Below are 12720 nucleotides of genomic sequence, written 5' to 3'. Positions count from 1 at the left end.
CCGAAGGGAGAGATGGTGAGAGAGCGACTATTAGAGAAAAAGAAAAAAAAGTGCCACTAAAGAAGCATCGAAAATGCCATTGGATAATGAAAAAAAATCCTAAGGAGAAATTGTTACTTTTCAAAGCTTAACTTAATAAAGGAGATTGTTATTTTTTAGGGTTAAGGGGGTAAAAAAAGATAAAATTTTAAGAGATTAGGATTTTATTAACTTTAACCACTCATAAATAGGTGTTTGATATTTTTAAAGACAAAAGATAAAAACTTGAGAAAACAAGATATTTGAGTGGAAATAATCTTTTGGCCTTTTTATATTCCCATCTTTGATTTTGTTAAATTTTTTCATGTCTTCAAAATATTTAATTAAAATAATATTTTGATTTTTTATTTACATAAATCAAATAAAATAATTATTTATATATATTAATATATTTAATTTAATATCAATTTAATTAATTAATCTTTAAAATAATTTATAAGTGTGATAATTTTGTGTATTAGGTAATAACAGCTTAGTAGCTAAACCCTCCAACGACGGGTACTGGTAAAATTAATTCATTTTTAAAGATATAAATTTTTAATTATAAATTGACGTTTTCGAAAAAAAATGACCACAGTTCTCAGTTAACAGTAAAAAGACCAGAGTACAGGGGGCTAGGGATGTCCCTATCAGTGTGAGTGCGTGGAAGAGTAGTAGGTCCCCCACCCCTCCCTCCCTCCCTCCCGGTGATTTTGATTGTAACCTTAAAGTGTGGCGGCTGCTTTTTTCCTCTTACAATGGATCCACAGCAGGCACCCAAGAAGCGGGGCCGAAAACCCAAACCTAAGGAAGACAAGAAAGACGACCAACAGCAACAACAACAAACACCGAAGATGAAAGACACAGCCAAGAGAACTCAACATCACTCTGTTGACGACAAGTACACTCAGTGGAAATCGCTTGTTCCTGTTCTTTATGACTGGCTTGCTAATCACAACCTCGTTTGGCCTTCTCTCTCTTGCCGGTCAGTCCCTTCGATATTCTTTCGCTTTTTGGGGTTTTTCGTTTTGATTTTTTTTTCACCCTAAACCCTAGAGCTCACCTTCTTTTATTTTACAGTTGGGGCCCGCAGCTTGAGCAAGCTACTTATAAGAATCGTCAACGGCTTTACCTTTCTGAACAGGTCGGTTTTGTTCTTCGATTTGATTTTTTTCTTGTTTTTGCAGGTTCGGGATTAATTTATTTGCTTTCTGTTAATTGTTGTGTTAACAGACTGATGGTAGTGTTCCGAATACACTGGTCATTGCGAATTGTGAGGTTGTTAAACCTAGGGTTGCAGCTGCGGAGCACATTTCTCAGGTGATGCTTTTTTCTTCATTTTTCTTTGTCTTGTACAGTGTTGTGTCTGTTCGCTTCCTTGTGCTTATTCGGAATTGTTTTGTTGTTCAGTTTAATGAAGAGGCACGATCTCCATTTGTCAAGAAGTACAAGACCATCATACATCCTGGAGAGGTATGGTTTCAATACACTTTGCACTGTACATATATAGTCTTACATATTTGTTGACGGACATATACACTGACCATTGGTTGGCACTCTTTGCTTGCCAATCAATGTAGTGACTTTTTTAGTTCTGGACTGTTAAAACTTCAAAATAAAATTCAATTATACTTATGTAGGTTCTCTTAAAAGATTCTTGTTTTTATTTTAGTTTTTTAAGCTTTAAGTTTCTGAATGATGGAGGACTCCATTAATTATTAATCACTACTTTTCCCTTTCACGATTGTGGAGTATCATTTTGCAGGTCAACAGAATCAGGGAGCTCCCACAAAATACTAAGATAGTGGCCACACACACTGACGGTCCTGATGTAAGGGCCTTTTTGCTATCTTTTTTGGACCAAGGGATTTCAAGTTTGATTCAGATTTGGTTTTATTGGTTTATAAATTTTGGTGTCTAAATGACCTGAGTCTTTTCAAAATTCAGGTTCTCATTTGGGATGTTGAAACTCAACCTAACCGCCATGCTGTTCTTGGAGCTACTAATTCTCGACCAGATTTGGTATGGTTTAATTCCAGAATGCAGTATATTCTTTTTTTATAAATCCAGGGTTAAAATTTTCCAGTTATTTTCTTGGTAAATATGTATTCTCATTTCAGTTCTTGTTGTTTAACATTTTTGTGATGCATATGAAGTTGGTTAACGATTCTAAAGTATCATTGTAAACAATGTTTTATAGCAATTACTCAAAGGAAGGAAAGTCCTATTCATATTGCCATTGCTCATATAGATGGGTTTTCTGGGGCTGACAGTTCAAAAAGTTTATGAGGATTTATTATTTTGTCAGAATTCCTTTTTTCTGGTCTTTAGTTGGTTGAAATATTATTCTTTCTGGGAGGAAGATTCCTTTGACAAGCCCCACCTTCAGGAAAAATGCTACTAGGAGAGTTTTAGGGGTTCTTTTAGTTCAGGGATTGTGGGATCAAATTTCTCCACCACGAAAGGAATATTGGGTCTCACACAGATGGGAACTTTAGTAAAAGTGCACTGTTTTGGTAAATATGATATCTAGAAAGGTTGTCAGGTGCATTTCTTTTCAGGAAATGGAGTGTTGGTTACCAACCTGAACTGCCATATGACAGATGGATTTACCTCTTTATTTTTAATTTTAATATACTTGCTTTTGTGAAGTTGCCCATTAAATTTAGTTTGTTTCTGAAATTGTTTTAGTGATTTTAGGGTATCACCCCGAGTTTTATGAGTTTTATCTGTATAATCCATAAAGTGAATTAAATAATGTTTACTTTCCAGAGTAATAACATAATATGTTACAGATATTCTTTTAGCACATTGAGTGATTTAGATGGTATCAGTTTTTAAGTTTCTGTGAGTTTGTTCCTGTAAAGTTAATTTTAGGCTTCATTTGTAGATTTTGACTGGACATCAAGATAATGCAGAATTTGCTCTTGCTATGTCCCCTACAGAACCCTATGTGCTCTCTGGAGGTGAGAAGTTATATTTTGTTTATTTTTGTTAATGTCATTACTGGTTTTCTTTATGACTTGACTGTAAGTGAAGTGAGTTAACTAGCCTTGGCCATATAGTGCATAGCATGTAGAGTATTTCTAATATATTGGTATCCAATCCATGGGATGGGTCCAATGATATGACTTGTTTTCAACCAAGATATCCTAGGTCCTTGGGACCAACTGAAAAATATTTTAGGGTCCCCAATCTCAAATATTTGTTGCACGCTTTGCCAGAGTTTGATTTTAAAAAAATGTTTTGTCTACTCTTTTGGGTATTCTTTTCTGTTTTTGAGCTCTTTTTTTTTCCATTCCTCATAATATAAAAATTGGTTTTCTAGTGCCTTATCCCCTGAACAAAATTGTCATTTTATAGGTAAGGACAAATCGGTAGTTTTATGGAGTATCCAGGACCATATAACAGCATCGACCACAGATCCATCCACAGCTAAATCTGCAGGATCTGGTGGATCAATCATAAAACAGAATCCCAAGCCTGGGGAAGGTAATGATAAAGCTGCTGATGGTCCTACTGTCGGTCCACGTGGTATCTACTATGGGCACGAGGATACAGTTGAAGATGTAGCATTCTGTCCATCCAGGTGGCTTGCAAGTTCCTAGTTGAATAAAGTTCCAAATTTTTCCAGCATGGGTCTAAGGTTTTAAATGTTTATTATATATGTCAATGCCAGAGGCTGTCTACCATATTTATCTGGCTGTAGCCATGTTTCTTATATAAATGTTTCTCTGGAAATAAATCAAGAGAGCTTTTATATGCTTTTCTGAACAGCAACTGATTTACAGTTAGTAGCAATGCAAATTTATCCTCCCGAGTCTTATTCCTGATAAATTTCTACTGCTGCTAAAGTGCACAGGAGTTCTGTAGCGTAGGTGATGATTCTTGCCTCATATTATGGGATGCCCGAGTTGGTTCAAACCCAGTTGTTAAGGTTATGTTGACTATATTCATTTCCTTAGTCTTCTTTGTTATTGCTTGCTATATGTTTTCTCTTTGCTTTCAAATATGGATAGGAAACCCAAATTGTTTCCTTTGATGGTGTTACTTATAATCTGGGATCCTGGTGTTCACAGGGGATGTAAAGTAATATATATGAGATTTCTGATATTTGAGATTATGTGTTTGAAGAATGTTCTGTTGGTATTTGTAGAAATAATATCTTGTTTTAGATATTTGGGAATTTCTCTTTTTCTTTTAACTTCTATTTTCAGTGGATCTGGAGGATATGTCCATGCATTACTGACTCATCGTGAACATAGATCCCTGGCCTGATCAGGTTTTTGATCAGACTGGCTAAATGGTTTCTGACTCAATGAATGCGATGTTAAGTAGTCCATGAATGTGCATTTGGTCTCTCTACTGTGTTGGTTTTCTTGATATTATACTTTTCTGTTACCAATATTTGGGTAGCTGTGTTGCTGTAACAAAAAATTTCCAAATGGTCACTCTATTTGTCAATTCTGTGTTTTGCATGAATTTGTTGTTGATTCATTGAATCTGTTTAGATATGATGTTGGATTCTGCATGTTTTTGTTAATTCTTTTATGAACATGTTGGCTTTTTTGATACCTAATTTTTTAATTTGTGTTTGATTTCTTTTAAGATATAACCGCAGATTCTGATGATGATCCATTTTCTGTTTTTTATTTTTTTGGTTTCATTGGCAGGTTGAGAAAGCACATACTGCTGATCTGCACTGTGTTGATTGGAATCCCCACGATGATAATCTTATCCTTACCGGGTATTTTCTAATGTTATATTTCTTTGTTTTATTATTTTGTTCTAGTGCTGGTATGTGATAGACTTTTAAATTTTGTTATTTTTTCATGTTTTTGAATTGAGAAGGAGATGATGAATTACCTTGAACTTTTTGTTGGTATGATGTCTACAGGTCAGCTGATAATTCTGTTCGCATGTTTGATCGCCGGAATCTGACTTCTAATGGGGTTGGATCACCTATCCATAAATTTGAGGGTCACAGAGCTGCTGTTCTCTGTGTGCAGGTATCAGTTTGTATTCCTGTTTTATTAAATATTTCATTTCTCAGACCTTTTACTTCTTATGGAGTAGTATTTAACAATGATCATCAGCCTATAGATGTACTGAACCATTTTTTGAATTGGCAGTGGTCTCCAGACAAATCATCTGTATTTGGAAGTTCTGCTGAGGATGGTCTCTTAAACATTTGGGATTATGAGAAGGTGCCTATGGCAAACTTGTTATTATCTGAGCTTGATTGCCTTTTCATGTGTCTCTGCATCTAATTTTTACATTGGGTAACTGTTTTCTTACTTTTGCTGGCCTATGCACCAGTCTAAACTATCGTTTTGATAGATTTTTTTTTTCTCACAATAATAATGACAATCATGATGATGATGATGATAATTATTATTATAACTTGTTCCACAAAATAAGAAGTAGAAACATAGACTATCTTATCTCTAAGGTCCTGTTTATAAGAAGAATTAAATTAGATAGGAATGAATTAATGTAAAATGTTTTTTTCTTGCCTGGTGTAGCATGAGATCCTTTGGATTGTAACACATATATCATCAATTTGCTTGACAATATGTTTTACAATAATTGATGTAAAAAAGAGAATAAATCTGTGTTAGAGGAGGAGTAAGTTTTTTTTTTTTCTAAAATGCATCAATGAAAAAATAAAGTTAAAACAAAGAACACTGCAAATAAGAGAAAGGAGAATTTGTCAGTTGATGGAAAATTAATGGTATTCTCTGAGCTTGGGATAATGCAATACCATGGGAATAAAATAACATATCTAATGCTTTTGGATTATGTAGTTGGCCCCTGTACAACGACCCACATAACCTGCCCAAATCTATTAAACTCTGGAACAATTGGATTGGGATCACATTCCCACGATGACTCCTAATACAAGAATTATACCCACATACAAAACAGTGTCTAGTGTTCCTTGTAGAAGATAGTATGGACATATATTTTTGAAAAATGGTGAAATATTCAAACAATCTCAAGCTTCTTTTTTTGTAGTCAGCACGTGATTTGTATTTGCAATTGATATATTTCTGCATCTATGTTGAATCATGCATCGTATGCCAGGTTGTTTTAAGTATTTTTGTAGGTTGTATGACAGTGTGTGAAAAAGAAAATGTCTGAATCTAAATCAGTGTTCTGCAGTAGGGACTAAATAGGAATTTCCTTGATTGTTCAAGTCTTAAAAAAAGTGTTTTGAGCCAGTTCCATGAATGTTTTTATTCCTTATCAGGAGTTTCATAGCATAACAAAAAAAACTGTTTCAAATGCATCAGATAGGGATTTTTCAAATTCACCTTTAGTTAAATTAGGTTGCTTGTTTGACATGAGAAGTGTGGGTAAGTTGGGCGCCTGCACATTTACCCAAGTTCAAGTTTTGCTGTCCCCAGTGTAATTTAGAAGGCTTCTCCTAGACAGGGGCTTAGGAGACTGTTGAGACACAGGTTTGAAGTTTAATTTAAGGCTCAAATCCAAGTTGCAATTTTCATTTGGAAGTTTGTCTCAGTCAGTTTGTTCTGAGAGCTGCTCTTCATACTCTTACATGGTATGATTCAACTCAACAGGTAATGACTGGGATTTTTTCTGACTAGTAATTTGTTATTTTTGGGGTCTTATGTGAATGATATATTTGGCGGTTTAATAAAATGTAGCAAACCGAAAAGGCTATGTAAAATTAGTAATAAACTTATGCTTGTCTCTTTTTTTGTGTTTTACATCTTTTTGTATATTCTACCCTCTTATTTTAACAAAGTCACACCAATATGGTGCTTAAAGCTCTAGCTGACACTTCAAATCATGAGCTGAAGAAGCTTTTCTCACCCCTTACTTCTAGAAAGCTCTTCCTTTCACTTTTCTTATATTGCTTTTGACTATTTGCTTTTTGGTTGTCTTATATAGTATTTTCATGTTCTCTGAGATTATATATATGCTGCAGGTTGGTAAAAAAGTGGAGCATGGATCAAGGTCTCCAAGTTCTCCCGCAGGCTTATTTTTCCAGCATGCTGGGCACAGGTCCATAATTGCTTTTTTACTACTGTTGGTATATTGGTTAATGGGTTTTGATTTTCCACTGTTGTCATAGTGAAACTTATCTTGTTTGAACCAGAACCCCCTTTTCTAATCAAAACCTTAATTCTATGGTCTTTTGCCCATGTAATTCCGTCAACTTCCTGTTGAACTTTGTGTTATGTTGGTATAGTCATCTTATCTAGCTCACTTATTTTCTTCCCTTCTACTATTTCATTTCTCATGCATGAAATGGGCAAGACTTTGTGGCCATCTTGAATTGTTTAAACTAAGTTTGACAAAATGTGTATCTTCTAAACTGACAATCTACCTCATTTTGATGAGTTGTCTAACTGCAGATTTTTTAGTAATTCTGAGACTTATTATTTTGATTAAAATTGTACAATATACATGGTCTATATTGGTATCAAAACACATACGCGAGGAAATTAGATCCTAATTACACAATAAAATCAAGTAGATTTTGCTATGCTAGCAAGTAGATTTTTGAGTAATTCTGATTTCTGAGACTTATGATTCAGATTAAATTTTTACAATAGACATGGTTTATATAGGTATCTATAAACTCACAAAATAGGGAATTATATCCTAATTGAAGGAAACTAATTCTTGTTTTATGGGGAGAATCATACACAATAAAACCAGAAAATTACACTTGATAAATTAGGAAGGAGCTGATATCCTAATATCTATTTCCGACATTAACCTTACATTTGTTTGTTCTAATGGGCTAGTCTTAAATGATGTTATATAATGCCCAATAATAGTGTTTGAGCCCACATTCTTAGTTGTCCTTAAGAAAAATTATCCAGCATAAATGATTCTTTTGTTAATATTGTATTTCTTTAATGTTTTAACTATTTTTTTATCTGTTGAAATTTTGCTCGTGATTTTCTCTTATTGAAGTTTTTGTTTTCATGCAGAGACAAAGTTGTTGATTTCCATTGGAATGCATCTGATCCATGGACTGTTGTTAGTGTCTCTGATGACTGTGATACAACAGGTGGAGGGGGCACATTGCAGGTATCATCTACTTTCTCTTTGTGAATTTTTTCTTTCACTCTTTTTTGCCTGTTTGGGAATAAAACTGAAAGGAATAAGGTTATCTTGCAACAGAACTTACGAGTAATAATTTAGGTAAAAGATAGTCAAGTAATAATTACCGTAGGGGAAATTTTCAAGAAGTGGTTAAAAGGATAACTTTTCATAGACTAGTCTAGTGAAAATATTATAAATTCATTGAATGAATGGTTCTGCTAGAATGGTGCTTAAGCATCTAGTTATAAAGTATGCTGCTCTTTTTTATGCCATCACAAAGTTGAAGTAGCTGAATAGGCTTTTTTCTGAAGTTTCTATTCTTTCCAGTAAGATTCAGAGAGGACAAAGACACTACCATGATTGGATGTGTTTCTCTTTTACTTTTACTTTGGTATGGTAGTCACGAGTGTGAGATTAAATTTTGAAATAAATTATAATGTTTGGCTTTGCATGCCCCTTTCCCTTCCCCACTGACTTGTTTCTTTCTTTTCGTCGTTTTGGTCCTTTTTTCGTTTTCCTATGCTTCTACGCTTCGATTGCTTAATCGTTGATTTGAAAAGAAATATGATATAATAAGTGGTAATCCATAAGTTAACGCCATCATGGTTATGCAGATATGGCGCATGAGCGATCTGATATATAGGCCAGAAGAGGAGGTTTTAGCAGAGCTTGAGAAATTTAAGTCTCATGTAATCTCATGTGCTTCTAAGCCCTGAAAGATTATGATTGTCACTAGTAGTATCTGAAAAAATGACTTGTAGGTACTGTTTTTAGAGTCCAAGTGATTCAAGGTTGGTTGCCAAAATTCAGATATATAGAAAATATTGCAGGTTTTGAGTTCATATGCTTTCCTCAATTGGTTGTGTTGGGGTGAATGGGATGACTTCTATGTTTTCCGATAATAACCCATTGATATTTTATCAAAATATTGGTTGCTCGACATGTCTAGTCATTTGACTCATCGAGTCACCACCTTTCTTCTTCACTAAATTTACCCCAACAGCTTAACTTTGTTGGCAATAGTTGAAGTCAAAGATTACTGCAACGAGGGTGTCATTTTGTTTCTTCTTTTTGTTCCCCAAACTAGTGAGTGGTGACAATCGAATCGTTTCAACAGAAAATTTGGTAAGATGATGAGTGAAGATCTCGACATGGAGGCTAACAGGCTAAGAAAGTCATAGTTTGAAAGGTCACAAAGCTCTTACTCTTTTTGAGCTTTTCCAATCTATCATTGACCTAAAGGTTGATCACATTGTGTGCCAGCAGGAGATGCAATAGGGGATGATTAAAGGGTGGAAGAGCTTGGTATATTGCTAGTGGTGGGGGGGAGTTTATGCGGGTAGTGGGAAAGATGAGATAAACAATGAGAAGAAAAAAGAAAGAAAAATAATAATCAGTATAATTATAATTAAGATTTAAAATTAAATAAGAAAAATAACTTAAATGTTCTTTTGTAATTGAAATTGATGAAAAAAATTGGAGATCTAATGAAAAATTATTGTTTTTTAAGTTGTAAGGGTTAAAAAGATATTATAAAAAAAAAAAGTTGCAAAATTGGTTTTCCTTGCCTTGGAAAAAAAAGTGGGCAAGAAGAAGACAAATTTTTTTGTGGCTCAAGAGGCAAGAACAGATACCCCAATCCCATATGGCTAGTAGGGGGCCCTCCCGCTCTTTGCTGACCAAGCCCACATGGATAAATTCTTTTTCCCACTGCCCTCAAATCACCACACCCACATGGGTTAATTCCTTTTTCCCACTACCCTCAAATCATCATCATCTAAAAGTACTTCAAACAGCGAACACAAACTTACTTTTCATAGGCCTGTGAGAGGCTGCGTTCTCAAAATGGGAGAGTTTGGATTCGAATTTTTCTAATAATATATTAAAATAAGACTTTAAATTTATGTAATTTAATTATTATAAAATCAGTTATTATATTTGAGATTTAACATGTTCAGTGTAATTGATTCAGTTTCAAAAATAAAAATTTAATTTAAATGAGATTTTTTCTTTTTTTACTTTAAAAAAAACTTATCAGAAACACTATGCCCATCTCCTTACAATTTTAACATTCGGGAAAAAATAAAGTCAAAAAGAAAAGTGAAACCCCATCCCAACAACCATTCCTTTCCATTTCATTCCAATCTTTTACTACAACTTTTGCTCACCTCCTGTCATTCTCACATCTATGAAAGGTGGTGATTACCCTTTATTCTACAAGGTTAAAATTCTACATCTAATCAATTCACTTTTACTCCCATCATCTCAATATGGTCAAATCAGCCTTTTTCTAAACTTATTATTAATCCCATGGTAATTAAATTATTATTTTGGAGATTAATAATAATATGCCATTGATTCATAACATTAAAAATTATTATGATAATCAACCGTTTATTATAAATATCATTTTATTTGTTTTATCGAATAATAAAAATTTTTGATAATTTTGTATTATTAGAAGATTAATAAGATAATTTTAATTGATTTTTTTATAATTTTACCATTATTTACTAATTTAAAAAAATAACATTTATTTTTAATTAACATAACAAATAATATAAAAAATATTTTAGAATAATTATATTTAATAATTTTTATCTTATATAAATAAAATAATATTTTATTTCGTCCTACCAATCATAACACCTGACATTGCATTCCATTCCAATCTATTACTACTACTTTATCTCCCTTTCTGTCATTCTGATCACATCTATAAAAGGTGGTTATCACCCTTTGTTCTACTTAAAAGTTAAAATTCTACATCTAATCAATTTAACTTTTATTCCTTTTATCTTAAATATTGTTGAATTAGCCTTTTTCTAAACCTTTTTTTTTTTTTTGTTGGCAAGTCTTTTTCTAATCATGTACATTCCATGGTAATTAAATAGTCATTTTGGGGATTCATAATAAGTGACTGTTGGGAGTTTGTTGTTTTTAGGTGTTTAATTTATTTGATTTTTTTTTTAAGTGAATAAATCTTATTTGGAGGGGCCGCTTTTTTGATAATGATGAGAGACGAAAGCATTTGAATCATGAAGAGGAAAACAAAGTTAAAATATAGAAGTAAAATAGATTAACAAACGATCCAAGAAAAGAAAGAGATTAGATGAAAAAGAGAAAAATGATAAAGTACTATGGAAAGAAGATGATAGAGTGAAAAACATCAAGAACTTTGAAAAAACATGATAAAGTGATGTGGCATGGTGGCATGTTTATATGGTAAACCATATGGAGACAACTTTCTTTATTTAATTTAGTTAAGTCTATTAATATTATTTTTTTAAATAATAATATCTTCAAATTTAGAATTAATTTTACGATATATAAATCAAAAATTTAATATTAAAATGGTTGAAGGAGAATTTAAACTACTTCTCTTACCTTTAGAATCTCTTTCTTTTTTTTTAATGACAAAGAATTTCGTTTGAGTCAGATTATTATTTTTAAGATCGAAATACCCATATCAAATAAAATAAACTTTATAATCACTGAATTAGATAAATTAAAAATTTAATTTTAATAAATCATAAAAAAAAATTTAACTCATAATTTTTTATATATAAAATTTCTTATTTTATCATCCTATCAATTTATCTAGGGTTACCTTTAGAATCTTTCCCCCTTACTATTTTTATCACTGACATCTTGCTTGATTTGTTTGGCTCATGTGAAAACTGCTGAACTTAGGACACGTGATCCAATGTTCATGATTCATGTCTCAAGAAAATTTTGGTCACCAAGAGATGATGTGGAGTAATTGATATTTACTTCATCAGCTCCACACTTTGACTTATTATTATTAATATTTATAACTTTGACAACCCAACAACTCCTTCTCATCTCATATCATCATAAAGCTTTTTTCTTTTTTGTTTTTACTGGCAATCATTTTGAAATTGAATTATCACATATTGGACTTATCAACGTGTCAGAATCAATCATGTTAAATAAAATAAATTTTAAAATTAATAATTAATTTTAAATCAGATAAATTAAAATTTTAATCTTGATATATTATTATAATAAATTTAAATTATATTTTTTTATATATAAAATTTTTCTTTTATTACTTAAATTACTCATTAAATGTCAAAAAAGACTTAAAACTCATATTCACAGTTATTAATATTTTACAATATACAATACATATCCTATTATATAATATAATACAGATAAAAAATTATACATATTATGAGATATATCATAATTAATATAATATAATAAATATATCATTGATGATATAATAGAAGTATATATAAAAAATTTTAAATTTTTATAAGTATTAATGATATTTTTTAAAATAATGACATATTTATTATATTTTTTTAAATAATACTATATATATATATTTTTTATGTATAATTATATATATTATCATATATTTAAATAATTATTTTATTTTTAATTCAAAATCCTTTAACCACCTACCCTGAATTATTAGCCATTTGACTGTGATTCTTTTCTTAATCACAAATAATCAACCGATAAGTCAAGTCATCTACTACTCTATCATTCAAACTTATTTACCACAAAGTAAACAAATAAAGTTAAATTTGTTTTATCTGAAATCTAAACACTTCAAATCAAAGTTACCCAGCAGAGAAATATCTT

The 12720-nt window shown here is 31.7% G+C and overlaps 1 protein-coding gene across 1 annotated transcript; it reads left to right on the top strand.

The window, feature by feature from the left end:
* The first annotated feature begins 675 nt into the window (after positions 1–675).
* Positions 676–8945, top strand: LOC123200777 (WD-40 repeat-containing protein MSI4-like). Its single transcript, XM_044616153.1, has 15 exons — positions 676–1003; positions 1099–1162; positions 1252–1338; positions 1429–1491; positions 1784–1849; positions 1966–2040; positions 2909–2984; positions 3382–3607; positions 3874–3955; positions 4692–4765; positions 4916–5027; positions 5151–5225; positions 6974–7050; positions 7989–8088; positions 8718–8945. Exons 1-15 carry the CDS (start codon positions 777–779, stop codon positions 8817–8819), a joined length of 1506 nt encoding a protein of 501 aa, XP_044472088.1. The 5' UTR covers positions 676–776; the 3' UTR covers positions 8820–8945.
* Positions 8946–12720: the final 3775 nt, after the last annotated feature.

Source organism: Mangifera indica, chromosome 17 (assembly GCF_011075055.1).
Source record: "Mangifera indica cultivar Alphonso chromosome 17, CATAS_Mindica_2.1, whole genome shotgun sequence".
Taxonomy (NCBI): domain Eukaryota; kingdom Viridiplantae; phylum Streptophyta; class Magnoliopsida; order Sapindales; family Anacardiaceae; genus Mangifera; species Mangifera indica.
This window is presented reverse-complemented; position numbering and strand designations above follow the sequence as displayed.